Source organism: Dermacentor albipictus, chromosome 1 (assembly GCF_038994185.2).
Source record: "Dermacentor albipictus isolate Rhodes 1998 colony chromosome 1, USDA_Dalb.pri_finalv2, whole genome shotgun sequence".
Classification (NCBI taxonomy): Eukaryota; Metazoa; Arthropoda; class Arachnida; order Ixodida; family Ixodidae; genus Dermacentor; species Dermacentor albipictus.
Window position 1 is genome coordinate 331,210,828 of NC_091821.1, and position 17,892 is coordinate 331,228,719.

Here is a 17,892-nt window from a genome sequence, read left to right on the forward strand (position 1 = left end):
CAGCGACCGACTCACAGCGGCGAGTATTGCACGCGGTAAAGATATTTGCTCCCTTAAGTGTGGTTTTCTGTCCCATGGTATATGACAGCCTGGCTTTTAATTAAGGAGTAAAACTGTGATGTTGTCATAGGCAATACCACTGCTACTTGCTAACTAAAGTTAGCTTGTTGTCCTTTCAATTTCATCATTACGTCGGATCTGTGTGTTTTTTCTTGAAAGCTCGCGTCCCCGCCGTTTCAGTGAAAAACAATGCACCGGGTTGGTTATCACCTTTGCTAGAAAAATGCAGCGCAAACGGACGACCGGGAATAATGGTATAACCGGGCACGCCAATTAAAGCGCACATATTTTGCCTTCCACCAATTCGAGCACACACGCATCATTTTGCCGCTGCCCAATTCATCACAAGAGCTATGCGCCGCACTCACGAGCGAGGGGCATGCTAGAAGTTTGGAGTTGTAATTTATGTAGTAAAATGTGAATGTGCGCTCTCTGAGAGAGATAAAGATAATGCACAATAGATCTGCAAAAAAAAAAAAAGAATCAGCGCGGAGCCCGCATGGTTACTGTTCGTGTTGTCATCACCTCAACGCCCCGATCTCAACGCTGCATACTAAAGGCCAATTACTATAGTCACTTCACCTCAACGCTTCACCCAGTAGAATAAGATTGCGGTCGTTGTCTGTCTCGACATAAAAAAGGCCTCCGATACAGTTGCCCGTCAGATATTACTGAACAAAATAATGATCAAGGGTTTAGAGGCAAAATCCTGAACCTGCTTCGAAGCTACCTCAGTAACCGCAAGCAGCAGCTAATACTTAAAAATTATACGTCTACTTCACAAATCGTCCTAACTGGCGTGCCACAAGGTTCCGTTCTTGCGTTCATGCCTTTCTCACTCGACGTAAGTGATTTCCCTGCAATGGTTAGGCATTCACAGGCTTTGATGTATGCTGACGACACCGTTATTGTATTTACTGGAGACAGTCTGGTTGATATACAGGATAAAATAAATGCGAGTTAGATAACGTTTTTAAGTGGTTCACGTTCAATGAACTGACGCTTAATCTTAGTCAGACTAAGCATACAGTTTTTCATTACAGGAAGAAAAAACGCCATACCAAAATGCTGGACATATCATTATGAGGTACAAAACTACAACAAGTTGCCTCCTACAAATATTTAGGCATTGTTTTATTCAGACATGCACTGGCAAACTCACATTAAACACCTTTGTTTCAAGCTTGCTTACGGATGTTATATTCTTTTTAAGGCTCGTGAATGTTTCGAATATCCTGTCGTACACTTTCTGTATTTTTCCTTCATTCAGAGTCACATACCTTATTCTGTTGAGTCATGGGGAAACTTTCATAACTTACCTTGATCCTGTATTCTGTCTGCAAAAACGCGCACTAAGAATTATCACTTCTTCTAAATGTACACAATTCAGTACGTACTTGTACAGCTCATTGCATTTGTTGCCAGTGCATGCATTGTATGAATTGAAAATTGCAGAGGTCATTCGTAGAATTAACGAAACCAATGATCCACTTCCTATTACTTTGTCTAAAATCCCGTTACGAAATACAAGAACTGCAACTAATCAGTGTTTTAATCTGCCTCCGTGTCATAATCTGTGCGGGAAAAAGCTCGTGGAATTGAACGGCGTACTTGTTTGGAATTCTCTGCCAATACATATAAAAGAAGCCCGCAACTTTAGGTCTGCTGTGAGAAAATACTTTTTTCAAATATACTATCGATACAAGTTCACTTCTTTATCTTTAAATTCCTGCCTAAGTTGTGCACGTCAATTGTTCATGTTGTGGATGTCAATTTCATTGTTATGTATTATGTCTGTTTTGTTTGCTCGCGTGCCTGAATGAAAAAAGAACACTGAGTTTATATTTACCTTCGTGTCTGAGTTATGCAGGTTAATATTACTATTACATATTATGTCTGCGGCTTTTGTTTGCTCGCGTGCGGCGTTTTATACCCTAAGTTAACGATGGACCCGGGGCTAGCCAATGGCTATGGGCCCAGTAATGCTTTTGTATTTTGTAAAATATGTTGTAAATAACAATGAATGAATGGATGAATCAATGAATAAATGAATGAATTAATTAATTAATTAAAATACTATAAGGAGCTTCCGCCGTTGTTGCAGTCTACATGGAGAAGGAATGATGCAAAGGGAGACTCCCCTGAATGACACTGCTTTAGCAGGACCCCAGCTGCGCAGACGATCGAATTCTTGAGGAAACGCACGGAAGAGGTCACTTATGCGCAATACTTACCAGACTACGAATTCGCTGCCTCAGTTTGGACAGAAAGAAGCAACTTATTATTTCACCCATCTCTCAACACGTTTGCATTTCTTCAAGACGATGCGCAATGCCGTAGTATTGCCTTTAGCTCCTCTCGGCGAGCACTACACTCTACTGAATACACCTGGGAGGTGCCCTTAAATCTTTTTCGTTACTTTTATTGTTATCGTCCACCAGATGTGGTCGTATTCTATGACATCTGGGGTATATGAGGCATAAAATGATGTAAACGAGCCTTTTGTTGCCGCACAGGCTCCAGAATAACTTTCTTTGCCCTTTTTTATAAATAGAAATATTGTGTATTCGATATTCGATTCGACGTTCGACGGTCGTTTTTCTCGAATATTCGCATTCGATTCGATTAGAAAATTTCCCTATTCAAACGCCCCTATAAATTTTTACTGCGGTCATGAGCCAGGAAGCCCATTCCTTAATTCTACCTCCTGACAACACCGGGGCACGCGCAATGCGGACGATGGCCCCTTGTAGCACGTGGCTAACTTAGAAGGTGCGCCTTAGTGTGCTGTGCCAAACTGGTTCGCAAACCGTTATAAAATTTTATTTCTCTGAGCCGGCACTGAACCGGAATGAAATCGGAGCGAGTTGAACCCTAACCTGAACCAAACCTAAATTTTTCTGGTTCCACACCCTTGTCATAAACCTTACGTTATGTGGTATTTCTGAAGGTTATAGTAAACACGAGCTTACTACTGCTCTGTTTCAATTTCGCTATTGAAATAAGTGCCGGAAAGGGAGTAACTGAAAAAGATAGTTGATCGTTTCTATTACTTATAGGGTTAATCAAATTTTGCAAACAGGTAATTTCCGCTATTTCGTTAACAGAACTTAACAATGCAGAACAACGCTAACTGTCAGCGGTGATGAAAAAGAAAAAAAAAAGATTGTTCGACCAAAAAAAAAAAAGAAATCACATGATATATTTTTGAATGGCATGCATAAAGCAACATGGTACAGCTCACAATTAGAGAGTTGCCTACATCATTCGTCGTGCATCAAGCAGACATGAGCGTATGTACGTACGTTTATATTGCATGGCGTACGAGTGGGAGCATGTTCATCATTTCGTCTCAGGATAAATTTTTGCACCAAACGTGATTCCTGCAGGAGCTTGATTTGATGGCTCCAAGCGACAACGTGAACAAGTGTGGAGTCTACAGGGGACACCATCGGGTACGTGACACGTTATTATAGGTATGAGCACTCGGTCTTATGCGTCATTTTCCATGGAGTATAGACATGCATCCGTGGTTTTTGGTAAGCGCCGAGGTTAAGCGGTGTGCGTGAACACGGAGAATAAGTTTTGTTGGGTTGAAGTTTCGCGTATAGAGTTCACTAAGGAGCTTGTCGTCTTTCGTCCAGAAGGCAAGACGACCTTTATTCGCAAGAGGCCTTATAGCGCCATTCTGAATGAATCAATATGATTCATTCATTCATTGCTTCGTGTGCTTGTCGCTCGACCATCGACAGCACATGACGCAAGGCTATTTCAGAATGTTCTAGTTGGAGGAAATTGGATCTAGGTAAATGCCTGGAAACTCGAATTTTACGTCTGTTCGTTGGAACGTTGCGCGCCGTGAACAAGCGAATCGCCCTTCAAATCGTGGCAAACTGCATGAGCGGTCGCTCGACCTGCCTGACCGCAGCTGGGCAAGGACGTGGACTGCCGCAACCACATCCGCGTGGTGCAGCCGATACGGGACGGAAGCACGCTCTACATCTGCGGCACCAACGCCAGGGCACCCACGGACTGGCAGGTGCAGGTGCGTATGGCTCGGCGGGGGCTGTCTCTCTCCAAGTTTCAATCGCAGCCTGAACCTGTCTCGCAGCACGCACCGCCACATGACTAGCGTGAAGCGTAGCGACAACCTATCCCGAATCTTCGGTCAGTCGCAGGATGAGTTTACACGTATATGCACCCGAGATTTCACTGTGAGGCTGTATGAGGTGTAATTTCTCGTAGCGAACAAAAGCAGGACAAATTGCCGTTGAATGGCGGACCCATGTTCGGCAAGACAGATCTGTATTCGTCGTCGCAGGTTGTCTTTAAATAGATTTACGTTTTGTTTAAGCCTTGTGGGCAACCGGATTCTCAACATACGACTCGAGGCGAAGCTAGTGACTGCCGTAGGTGTGTGAATCGCTTTTTAGTATGTCTTCCTGTCAAATAGCCGGTGGCTACGTTATTTATCGTGTGTCTTAAGTTCGTAGTATTCCACCTAAACAAGAACAGGGCAGGTTCTTAGGAGCACAGCTCTCTTGTTCTTCTTCATTGTGCGTGTTTATTCAAAGAAGTCAACTCGAACACTTCAACTGATTCACAGTGGGGCGAGCAAGAAAAGCTTCAGCGTGGAGCGAACCCTTCGGCGACTAAACTCACGTTTTGCTTTTCGAAATGACGACGCCAGGCTGAGGTTTCTCTTGTTCATTTCAGCTGTGTTCTCTGGTCGAGGAGTGCGCGTTTAGTTTGCGCCAAAAGGCAACGTATAGTAGATGTAAACCGACTTTTACCGGTAAGCTCTGTTACGCGACGTACGATGCCTCCGTTTAGTCCTGGTAGTCAGGGCAGCCATCTTTTCGATCCCATCTCCATCATAGCGTGTCGGTTTGTTTCGGCCCGTTTGTGCTTACTTCCCGTGCCGTCTCGCGGGGCTCCGCAGGCTGCAGACCTCACCCTGGTGCCGGCGTCCAGCCAGGTGCCCGTACTGGGAGTCAACACATCGAATGAGGCGCAGGGTCGCTGCCCCAACTACCTCCACCAGAGTTCTCGGACGTTGTGGCTGGGTGAGCATGCGTGCCTGCTGATTGGGTGAAAATGTGTCTTATTGCCACATTTGTGCATGTGTGTGGATGCGATGGTGAAGGCTCGGCCCGAAGGCGTAAGAGAGCGTTTTAGCTAGCAGCCAGGATCCATTTGCCGATTGAAATATATGTAAAAAAAACTAATAATAAAGAAACACTCATATGAGACAACCGTTTGACCAATATGTGTGAAATTTGTTGCGTTTGAGAGAAAAATCAACTCTCGCAACTGTAGAAAAGAAAATATTGGTTTAGGACCTCCTGCTTTCTACAGAAGTTATCTAAAATAGGCAAGGTAAAAAAATGAAGCGCTAAGTTTGCAAATCCGTATCTCCGCACCAAAAACAAACGTCGCAGTTATGTAAACTGCACCTGTTGGAGCGTCAAAGGCGACAAATGTTTATATATTATAATTAATTACTACTGAGCTATATAGAGTTGGAAACTTGCTACTTCAGTTTTATTTTGCATTTAAAGAATGCGGCTGTACTCGGTCGGAAATATATTACTAATCTGTCAGTGAGACTTTAAAAAAATTATGGGGTTTTACTTGCCAAATCCACTTTCTGATTCCGAGGCACGCCGTAGTGGAGGACTCCGGAAATTTCGACCACCTGGGGTTCTTTAACGTGCACCTAAATCTGAGCACACGGGTGTTTTTGCAGTTCGCCCCCATCGAAATGCGGCCGCCATAGCCGGGATTTCAATCCCGCTACCTCGTGTTCAGCAGCCCAACAACATAGCCACTCAGCAATCACCGGGGGTGAATAAGACTTTTTACAACCCTTCTGAACACTGTAAGAAATCAAAATAAGCTGTAAATCAATAAAAGAAGTTTGTCCACTTTAGAAGTTCTAACGAATGCAGTTTGCAAAACGCTGATATTTGGTTTTAGTGCACAGGTGAGGATTTGTAAACTTCGGGCCTCAATTCTTTCCAAAAATTATCAATTTTGGCCAAATAATTCGCCCACGCTCTGCTTGCTATCTGTTGCCCTTCTTGATAGCTCACTTGGCATTGAGAAAACCCACGAAACAAGCGTTGGGAGTTCGATTCCTGAAGTAGGAACGGAATAACTCGTACAGGCTTGTTGGATGGCAAGTTTCGATTCCTGTAATCTTCCTCCGCCTTGGTGATTGCTATGCATGACTATGTATTCTGGTCTGTCCTTTAGCTCACGTTTCTCCACGCAGACGACGCGCCCGCGAGCGGAAGCTCGTGCGTGGTGGCCCTGACCGTGCTGTCGACAGACCAGTACGGCTTCTTCCGGCTAACCCCGAGAGGATTTCCGCTGAGCTCCACGGACACGCGCGCCGTTCAAAGTGAGTACGACTGCGAGCTCATCGGGCGCTGATATCTTATGCCACACGCAATGTGCATCCTGTGCCGACACGTCGAGCAGCTGGCCCCTTTTAGGGAGGTCACCGCATTGACTCGGTGGCTGCAAGTGGGGAGGCTGAGAGCCCGTACATTCCAACAGGGAGGCCTGCTTCAAGGTGGCGTGTCCAAATAGGCACGCAGGCGACATCTATAGCTCGATCACACTTCTTCATTTTCCCACAAAGCATGGTTTTCAATGGTTTTCCTCGATGATGTCATACCCGAAGTGAGCGTGCGCTGTCATCTAGGTTTGCATCTCGTATTCGACAATTCACACTTTAGGCGCACCCTGCGTCGGTCGCATTCACTGCTGCTTGTTCTTGTTTCTCTGTCGCAGAGCCCCACGTGGTGGACGCCTTCTCGACGGCCGAGCACGCCTACTTCGTGTTCCGCGAGGAAGGCATCGAGCGCAAGGCGTGTGGAGCCAGAAACGTTTCGACGCTGGCACGCCTCTGCAAGGTGCGCGTCCAATAACGCACGTTTTCGTCACACGCGGTGCCTTGCTGACGAGGCTGAACGGAATATTTTAAGCGGCACCTCTTCTCTGCTAACCAGCCGCGGAGGCCCAGTGATTGTGATGTGCAGCCGCTATAAGCACGAGGTCTCGGGTCCAATTCGCTGTCGCAGAACTTAAATGAGACTGAATCGAAAAGTGAGCGTGAAGGAACCGCCCATGGTCAAAATTATTTCGGTGCCTTCAACTACAGTGTCCCTTGTCGTACGATGGAGTGTCTCTTTGGGAGGTTAAATTCACTAAATTGAGCAATGGGTGGAAGCATGACCCCCGTATGCTAGAACGTTCTTCCACACTATGTATTAGTAAATACGAACGATTCGCCAATTACAGAAGAGGGTTATAGCGCCGAAAAAACACAACACAGAGCGAGCGAGACGGGACAGGCGCCTGTCCCGTCTCGCTCGCTCTGTGTTGTGTTTTTTCGGCGCTATAACCCTCTTCTGGAAACATGCACCAACTAGCCCCCCAACAAGTATTACTCGCCAATTACACCATGGGCAGACACGTTCTAGGCACCCTAGGCATAATCTACACCACCCAATTCATACCATAAGTACCCATCCCTCCAAACATTCGCGCTCAGCTAGTTATCCCGCGCATACCTCGTCATATGCACCCTGAACACAATCCGGAGCGACGTGCTGAAAGAGCTAAACGACTTCAAAAACGCTACGACCAAGCCGCTGACGTAGCCTACGTGGACACAGCGGAATATCCTAACGAAAACACCATGGCGGTCGTCACACTCGCGGGCTCGTAGTACCGCCTCGCCGCGACCGCATCAATACTCCCCACTCAACCCGAAGAAGGTGAAGAAACGGCCGTCACTTTGGCCTACGCCACTACCAATGCACACTGCATCATCAGCGATTCAAAAACGTCTATTCGCAATTAAAAAAAACGACTGATAGCGGCGCAAGCGTGGAAGATCTCTATGGCACTCCTCCCTCAAAGCAACGCCGAGTCCAGATCATCTGGGCCCCTCGTCACTCGGGTCTGGCTGGAAACGAAGCCGCCCACGATGTCGCTCCAGCTCTCGCACACCGGACGCATCATCTTTCTCCTAAGTCTTCCGATCCTGACCAGCCCACTGTTCTGCATCGCTGTCACGTGCGGGACCGTATGGTTACGTTCAGAGAAATCCTCCTCCACTACAGCAGATAGCGGTTACGATACCCCCCAGCCCACAAAACACTGCGTAAATTCCAATCCACCACTTGGCGACTACTTCGGACTCGAATTTTCCCGAATCCCGTGCTATAAGACCGCATTTACCCCGATGCATACTCTCCACTTTGCAAAGCGTGCGAGGCCCACTCTGACCTCGATCACTTTATCTGGCAATGCCCCAAAGCCTCACCCACCAGCACCTACCGCACTAACACTACACGCTTCATAACTACGGCCGAGCAGTGGGAGAATTTGCTGCTCAGCTTGGACCCAGAGAAGCAGCTCTGGGCCGTCCGCCCCCCCCCCCCCGCCGCCCCCCCCCCCCCTTGAACAGGCGTGCCACAAGCCACACTTTAATCTTGTGTTGTTTTTTCATACGAGCTGTTCCTTAGTAACTGTTCTTTTTTTTTTTTAACGAACAGAACGAGGTTGGCGTCAGCACACGGTCTGCCGGCCCGTGGACGACATTGATGAAGACCCGCCTTCAATGCGTCGACATTACCGCAGCCAATTTCACCTTCAACGAAATATGTGAGTAGGGCGTACTTGCGTGTAACACATAAGTCAACCTACTTCAAATTTCTGCAGCAGATACTTTGATTCATTCAATATACGTGTCGTTGTTTTCAAATAATTTCATCCTTAGCTGTGTCAGGTTCCATCGTCATGTGGTGCTGTGCGTTTCCGTGGCGCACGGTAAATAAATAAATAAATAAATAAATAAATAAATAAATAAATAAATAAATAAATAAATAACATCACTGCTGAAAAGCATAGCACCGTCACACATATTTATGTGCAATGCTACCGATAACAGTTTTGACTGACGACATCTGAAGCGATTACTCATACGCATCGTAAATGCTTCTTTGAATGGAAGTAGGAAAACGCGCCCTCGGTAACGCTCGTATTCTATAACATTCCTCCAGTAAGCAAGAATATAGATGGCGACGACACTCCTAGAATGGCGTGATCATTGCGCTTAAGCGATACTTCACGGTGATTCCTGCTCAAAAGTAATGTAATCAGGGACATTTGACGTCTAGTCAAATCCACTGGCGTGCCGATATGTTTTTTTTTTCAAACAACTCCTTCCCGTAGGAACTACTAAGAAATGCTAATGCAACATATTGGGTGGCGCGCCCCGCTCCTCGCAATACCTTGGAGGTTCTGCTTATCGAAACACAGCGTCCTCTTCAGTCAAGGGACGGCGCTCTGCTCCATTCGGTAGAAACGTCCACCTCCCAGAAGCGTTGGGATTCTAAGTGCACGGAAGTATCAACCGGTCAGCAGTCGCGATAAGCAAAATATGTTTAGAGTATTGGCGAAAAGAAAAAGCAGGGAAGAGATTTATAGAATCGGAGTCTTTAAAATCAGAGGTAGGTGTTAATGAAGAAATTAAAGATCAAAGAGACAGGCAAAATGATAGACGGCAATATCGGTTTTAAACCTGATTAGATCAACACAGTTCGTCGCCCACCCGTATCGAAGGGGACGACAATAAAGACCATAATCATCATCATCATGGTTCACTTGGTGGAGTCGTGGAAGAGTTTCCAGTCGAAGCTCATTCGTGAATACGCGGATAAGTGTTATTTACATTGGCATAACAGAACACGTTCTGGTTTGTTACGCACAGGTATGACGCGCGCATATGCTTCGTCTGACCTTCGTGATTTTGAGTTCACACTCACTTGGACTAACAGCAGTCCACATGCAATTATGTCGTCACCAAGAGAGCTTTCTTTGGAACGATAATAAAGAACGAAGACTTATTGAAACATTATAAGATAATGTTAAGGTTGGTATATACGGAGGTCGGGCTAGTGCAACTGTGGTTAGCCGTAGCGTGTGGAAAGGTAATCCCGCCATACTGAAGTCCCATTCGGGCCTTTACAATTGATAGACTAACCTCATCTCCTTTGGTATGCTCTTCGTCGTCATCGCAGACGCTTCTCACTGGGTTCCCGATTTGGAGAACGGCGTGCTCTTTGGAGCCTTCGTCACCGTCACGTGAGTGACACCGCTGCAGTAGTTTTACTTATACTCGTTTGACCAGATTAAAATTTTGGTAAATTGCGCGTCCGCGTAAATGACGTGAGAGTTTCTCGAAATCGAAAAGCGTAACCATTATTCCAGTTGGTTCAACTTGCCCAGAGGAGTGACAGCGGGATTTTAGCGAAGTTACCCTCCGTGGTATATAGAGCCACGGAGGAGAGGAACCGTCACGTTTGGGACCGTGTGGGCGATAGACTATGTACGAATAACGATGGAAAGAGGTGAGGTTCCAGGCAGCGCAGAGAGGACGTCCATTCTATGGTACCTGGACAAACAAGGGTATCTCTAGAGGCAGCTGGTGTAACAAGAGGACCACTGGGCTAATGTATGTGGACGAGATAGTGCTAATTAGAGCGCGTTGCAAAAAGTTTCTGCATGGTGTGAATCATGGCAAATGTCCATTAATTTTGAAAAAACTGTATTGATGAGGATTACTCACAAAAAGAATGCCTTACCGTTTGATTACAGTATTAATGATGTGACACTTGCAGAAGTAACAAATACAAATATCTAGGGCTATGGGTCACTAACAATCTCAGCTGGAACAAACATATTGATTTCATAACGTGTAACGCTTTTCGTAAATTGTTTTTCTTAAGACGGGCATTGCGGTTATCCACTCCATCTGTCCGCCTACTTGCTTACAGATGTATTGTCTTGCCTACCTTAGATTATGCTGCTATCATTTGGGACCCATTCACTAAGACTAACATAAACAAAGTAGAGAGGGTTCAAAGGAGGGCTGCTCGGTACATATATAATAATTACGGACGTACATCAATAACACATCTTTTAATCAAAGCTGGTCTGCCGACAATGAATGAGCTATATCGTTCTGCAAGACTTAAATTCATGTACCAATTAATTAAAGGACACTACAGAATCGAACTCACCCATTTAGTTCATTTTTCGTCTGGGTATGCGACCCGACAACGACATCAACTAACTTTAACTCCTTTTCGCATCCGTAATAACTGTTTTAAATACTCATTTCTTCCACGACCTATTACCGATTGGATTAACCTCACTAACAATGAAGTGTTGCAAACGTCACTGACATTATTCGCTCAACATATTGCCTAGTCTGTGTTACTTCATTTCATCACTTTACTGTTCTATTGTGTATTTTCTTTTTTACTGTTTGATATCTTGTTGAAATGTATTCATGATGCTGGCTGCAGAGCTTCAACCTGCACCCTTATTTCCCTTATTTCTTTTGTTTATATTTTGCCATTTTTGTGAAAGTGCTTAATTCTTTTTCCCACCCTGCTATAATCCTGATACCGAGATTGCAGTATCAATAAATAATAAACACGTGGGCAACGTTCTGTCGCTATGCAGCGAGAGCTAGAAAGCCAGAGCACACGTGTAGTAGCATTGCTGGATGTAGTCCCATGTTTAAAGGCACTATAAAGTGAAAAATTATTTCTTCTGCATCAGTAAATTACCGTTCTACAACACCAAAAATACTACTCTTATAACGATAAGACGTTTGGTAAGCCAGAAAAAGCGCAAAAACGAAATACGTGTGGCGACGCCTACTTAAGTTCCCACACCTGGGGGCTTTGACGTCTTGGATTGTGATGACATCTTCTAGGGCCTACTAATTATATATAGTGGTACAGATTGACTACATTGTGTTCTAAAGGAAACAAATATAAAACATGGCAAGTTTCTGGAGCCTTTATCAAGCCAACGCGGCACAAATGCGAAAACATACTTTGGTATCCCTGACGTCACGCTGACGTGCCGGCACTGGGGTTTCGGCGCGAAATTAAAATACTGATACTTCGATCTTCATTTTCTCATCTAATAATCAAACTATTTTTTTAATGACTGCCTGCAGGGTTTTCAAACAATGCTTCATTAGTCTAAACTGATTTATTGTTTCGCTTTAGTGTCCCTTTAAATAAATAATCTGACTGTACGATTTGAAATCTTGAACAGTGTTATGTCTTTCCTCAACAGTGTTTTTTGTATTAAACATCTAAACTATGCGCTCTATCTACCATTGAGTAATAGAAGATAATGATAACTAGAGCAGACATTTCTGTCACCCTCATCAAGAGGGGCCAGAACTGTGCGCTCCGGCTATAATTCTACCTTGTTATGTAGCTTTTTTTATGCGAAGCATATTACGAGAGCGCAACCCAGCTCCTCAGGCGCTGCGGTGTCGCCTTCATTACCACGTGACACCGTGACGTCACGACAGAGGAGAAACGGGGCTCCAACTCGCGCCGTCACTCGCGGCGTCGCGGCGGTATATAAGCAGCTGCGCTTGCCTCTGCTAGACACTCACGAGGTGAGATGCCTCCTGGAGATAGAGCTGCTCGTTGGAATGAGAAGCGAAGGTTGCGGCGTGCTACAGAGACTGATTTTCTAGGTGGCTTTGGCTCAACTCTTGCAAGATGGGCTGGGTGGGAATCGAACCAGGGTCTCCGGAGTGTGAGACGGAGACGCTACCACTGAGCCACGAGTACGATGCTTCAAAGCGGTACAAAAGCGCCTCTAGTGAATGCGGTGTTGCCTTAGAAACGAGCTGTTTCTAAGGCTCAGGCGTGCGTCGCTTGCTCAGGCGCACATTTCGTTGCCGCGCCGAACGCTGCGTTGTTCGACGCTCACCGCGTCCATTGCGGGACGCGTAGTCGCTGCGCCGTAGCCCATTGTCTTACACCCCTTGGCGGGTCGACGGGAACGCTGTCGCGTTCCACTCTTGAAGGCGAAGCAGAGTAACGCATGAGTTGTTTCTTCGTCTAGCCGAACCAAATATAGCCAAGCAACAGCAGTTCACCAGGCTAAACAGTGGTTCAACAACTAAAATAAAAGCTAGTATGCTTCGCATCCTGGGCTTAACCTTAGCTAAGCCACAGCCATTTTTTCTGTCGTAATTTATCGAGTTCGGCTGTTTGTGCGTCTTCACCCATTATATACATATGTATTTTCAAGTAAAGCGTGTTAGTCTGCGTTCTTGTCGTCTGCTCTTCACCAGTTCCCTTCGTGCCGTTCGCAAGTATTCAAACAGAAAGAGCAAGAAAGAGCGAGAAAGAGCGAGAGCGAGTTCTCCTCCTTTCGCTCTCGGCTATAAGGGAAATCGCTTAATCGCAGAGCGCTCCCGATGAACTCCTTGTAGTGAATTAGATATGATGCTCTTTCACCAGCACGAACCGTGCATGTGTACAGTCCGAAGGGCACATAGGTGATAGCTGCCGTTTGAGACTTCTAACACTTTATTGAGTTTTTTTTAGAATTCTTGTATTTGATCCATCCATGTAGCTTTCCACAGAGATTTGCCATAGCCTTTCACCAATTTTCGTTAAATTTGACCTTTATGATAGTGCGTCGAAAAGACACTGGCAAAACAAATTACATTTCTCGTTAACAGGCACAGAAAAGCCGGAAGAACAAGGGTTCAATAATTATTTGTAACGCTCCTACTTGAGCAGCAAACAAGCAAAGCCCGTGACACATTGCAAACGACATGCCCCGTCTTTTCACAAAATGTAATTTTTTGATAAGGCGGAGTTATCTTTGGACTTAAGGAAACGTACCTGAATATAAGAGCGTGAGACTGTCGAGTACTCGCCAAAGGAAGTTTTTACAAAGGCAGTAATTGATGCACACGCGTAGCTTGGCACACAGATTTGCGATAGCGCTCCGTGGAGATCAGCTGAATTTGGTTTTGTTGGCATTCGTAGTAGCGCCAGAGCAGCTTGCAAAATTTTGCGCTGCTTGTAAAGCATGGCCATAGAGGTCCAGGTCACTTGAATAGATAATTTATTCCAAAGGCCTTAATCAATATTCAGAAATAGAACTTTGCGTACACTATACCCAGCACGCGCCCCCTAGTTCTTCGAATATAAATGAGCTGGCTTGCACACTTCATCGAGGACACCTGAGAAACACAGCACATTTCTGGTTGTCACGCATAAAAAAAAATAGTATTTAAAGATTTGCAGCGCGCATCAAGCCAGAAACACAATATTTTCACTGAATTGGAAGACAGTATCTTTCATGGCTGTTTTATTATTCTGACAAACATCGTGGATAACGGGAGCGTGATACTTTGAAACGTATTATTAAGTAACTTTCTATAAAGGCTGTAAATAATCTACAAAGATAAAACATTCATTAAACACTTAATACGTTGCCTACTTTAACAGAATATGTATAAGCACCATGCCTCACATAGTTAAGATAACGCAAAAGCAACTACACACTTTCCAGCCCATAAGATTTGGGTAAAGATGAGTATTGAGTGATTACTTTGAAAGTGCTTAAGTAACCTACACACTACAAACTGTCGGTACGTATCACCATTGAATGGCCAACATTTTTTGAAGACTTGAAATCTCTGCTATTTTCAATCTTCTCAGGCAAACGGAAAAACGTTTGAAGGGTTTCATATAACGCCTCTAAGCGGGCTGAAAACGAGGGTGTAGAAATTTTCATTTATGCTCCAATTTACACACAAACATCCAAAATTTGCCCGCACGTGGTCCCTGTTTGCCACATTTTCTCATAATGTATACTTCAGGAGTCATACAGTTCGTTTCAGAAAACCGTGTAATCTAGCACGTACCGATTTCGAATGCTCATATATTCGCATTAAAAGCTTCGCAGTAGATACGTCGCAGGCAGCGTACTACAATACGAATTACACTTGGCTGCCTACAGTGGTCGGGTGGCCGGCTGCGGGATGCACCAGTATCCGCATGCAGCAGATACCTGGCAGCTGTTGGTTTACAGATGTGTTTGTTCTGTAACGTACGTACCGAGCATGCATTGTCCATGTGTGACCTTGTTGTAGCGTCGGGCTGTACTTATTTCGCGAAATGTAGCGACCAAACCGGGCGAGTGACCACTCTACACAAGTGCGATTCGTAGTGCACGTCTGACAGTATGACAACGAATATGCGTATGCGCGTGTTAGGCGTTCGTGGGGCAGAGCCGAGCACCACGACTCGGCGGTGTGCGCCTTCCGGCTGCGAGATGTCGAACGTGTGCTCGACAACAGCACCTTCTACAACCTGGTGCAAAGGGACAACTACACGCTGAGCCAGCCGTTGCACATCAGCAAGGTGCCGTCACCGCGTCCGGGTATGATTTGCCCGACGGGAACCCGCACCCTGAGCACCGCAGACCCCCAGTTTTGGCCCGAACACCCGCTGGTGACGCAGACGCCCAAGCAGCGTCACGACCGGCCCTTCTACGCACACTCGGGCGTCACCTTCCGCACCCTGGTCGCGTTTACGCTAAACGAGACGTGGGGCGCCTGGGTCGTCTGCTACGTGGCCATTGGTTAGTGATGTAGCGCCCCGGACCTTCCTCGTGATTTGTTTAGCGCTCTTCGCATGTAGCACTGATCAGTTTCACAATCAATCAATCAATCAATCAATCAATCAATCAATCAATCAATCAATCAATCAATCAATCAATCAATCAATCAATCAATCAATCAATCAATCAATCAATCAATCAATCAATCGATCAATCAATCAATCAATCAATCAATCGGTAAAAAATAAACCAGAAAGTTCTGCAGCCATATTAAGATGATCGTAAATGTGAGCGAATGTATATAATGATGTAAAGGGATAGAAGTAATGATGCGCTTAAAAGGCGTGTATTTCTTGGCGTGAGTATATTTAGGTATCGTTTGTCATTTCATTGCGTAATTCCGTGAACTCACTTGCGCGAAAACACGCGCCCCATTGAACCGGTGCCTTTGTATCAATGGCGAAATTCCCGCTACAACCATCGCTAGAATGGGCGAAATTGCCAAGGAATAAATTTACAGGAGGAGGTCCCAGAGTACAAGGCTGCATAGAGACAACCTGTCATGAAATTATACAGGGTGTCCAAGGTAGCTTTAGCCAGATATTAAAAATATATCGAAATGCCGCGTAGCCAGACAAAATAAAGGTAATGTTTGCCTTAGCTTGGAGATCCTCAAACTGTGCGTGCCATTTCGCCTAATTGGATTAGTCTCACTGAAGTAATTATTTTCTGAAATATTATAATTAGAATAAATGTGTTAATGAGACAGTTGTAAAGTGACATGAAAGTCTCCCGATGTATACAGCTTTCTGTTGCTCAATACGTGCTCCATAAAAGTGTTTTTTCAAGCGTGAAAAATTCCCGCAAATGCACGCGGAATGGCGACGTGACTGGCTGCTCAAAACACCTTGCTTTAATTCGCGGGATTCTTTCACGCTCGCAAAAACACTTTTTTTGTAGCACGTATTCAGGAACGGGAAGCTGTAGCGGTAGTTTTTAATTTCGCCCTACAATATTCTTCCTGATACCTTTAATCTAAGTATAATATCCGAGAAGCTGAAAAATTAATTTATACTAATTATTTCATTAGGCGGAATGAAAAAAAAATAGTTTGAGTATCTCGAAGCGACGGCAAACAACAGTACCTTTGTTCTATCCGGCTACATGGCATCCACATATTTTCAAACTCTGGCTTAAATGAGCTTGGACCCCCTTTGTAAACAAAACATCTAGAGAGAGCAGCAGTACGTTTAAAAATACAGAGTCAAATAATCAGAAAAAAGAAACAGTCAACTACCTTTCGACGCGAAAGACAAGCTAGGCGTACGTCGTAGTTCTACGATTGAATGTTGATTATACCCCTTTATTCAGTCTCTTCTTGTTTCTTTTTCATGTTCATTATTCACTAATTTCGTATCTTATCCGTATCGTATTTCAGGCGCAATGCCGACCTTGTATTCTTCAGCGTCGACGTGTGGTTGACTCTTTCTTTTTCTAACCAAGGGTGTAGGTGGGCCGATCCCGGAGTGTATGGTGCAATAGGGAATTTTATTTATCATATTGGTCCTAATTACGCGCGTATTCTTAATTATAACTACTCTGTAGCTCATTCTCGCTTCTTCTGGGCACCGGCGAAGCTACCTTTGAGATACCATTACCTCGCACGAGCCCTGCTTAGCCCAGAGGAACTCGCTCCATCTCCCAAAAGTATGCCATGAGGCGGCTTTGCCTCAAGAAGTGTATATCTACGGCAGTGCATCCTTTACAGGAAAATATTGCGATGTGGGTAATTTTGGACTTTACTGGCCCTAATTACGCTCGTACCGTTGATTATAACGACTTTTCGACTAATTCTCGCCTTATATGGGCACCGGCGAAGCCGTATTATAGACACATTCGCCTTGCATGAGCCCTGCATAGTCCATGCGAACCCGCTCTATTTTTCGAAAGTGTGCCATAAGGCGGCTTTGCCTCAATATGTGTTTATTTACGTCGGTGCACTCTTTACAGGGATACACACCAAGTGACATTATCGCATCTTGTCTTATTCAGGCCTACATTTTGATGCAGGCCTCAACATTACCAACAACTCAACAATGTACTCCTGCAGAGACTCTAGAGCACATAGATCTAGAGTCTGTGCAGGATCTAGGGCTTATAGATCTTTGTAATCAAAGCTGACATCAAGTCGTGCGACATACCGTCTGCAGAGCCATTCGACATGGAGCGTCGCACACCTGAGTATAAAGCTGGAGATACTACAATTTGGGTTCCGATACAAAGTGCGACCCTCCGAAAGGATAGTTGCTGCTCTTCTTAGAATTTATTGGAAAGTTGTTTGCTGTG

The 17,892-nt window shown here is 45.1% G+C and overlaps 1 protein-coding gene across 2 annotated transcripts in view; it reads left to right on the forward strand.

The window, feature by feature from the left end:
- Positions 1 to 17,892, forward strand: part of LOC135909666 (semaphorin-2A-like) — a 33,094-nt gene that overhangs the window by 7,889 nt on the left and 7,313 nt on the right. For both annotated transcript variants that reach the window (XM_065441704.1, XM_065441712.1), the window contains exons 5-12: positions 3,450 to 3,515; positions 3,989 to 4,105; positions 5,003 to 5,126; positions 6,338 to 6,466; positions 6,862 to 6,983; positions 8,634 to 8,742; positions 10,161 to 10,224; positions 15,200 to 15,567. In XM_065441704.1, the coding sequence (XP_065297776.1) occupies positions 3,450 to 3,515; positions 3,989 to 4,105; positions 5,003 to 5,126; positions 6,338 to 6,466; positions 6,862 to 6,983; positions 8,634 to 8,742; positions 10,161 to 10,224; positions 15,200 to 15,567 (1,099 nt within the window). The remainder of the gene's footprint in view (positions 1 to 3,449; positions 3,516 to 3,988; positions 4,106 to 5,002; positions 5,127 to 6,337; positions 6,467 to 6,861; positions 6,984 to 8,633; positions 8,743 to 10,160; positions 10,225 to 15,199; positions 15,568 to 17,892) is intronic.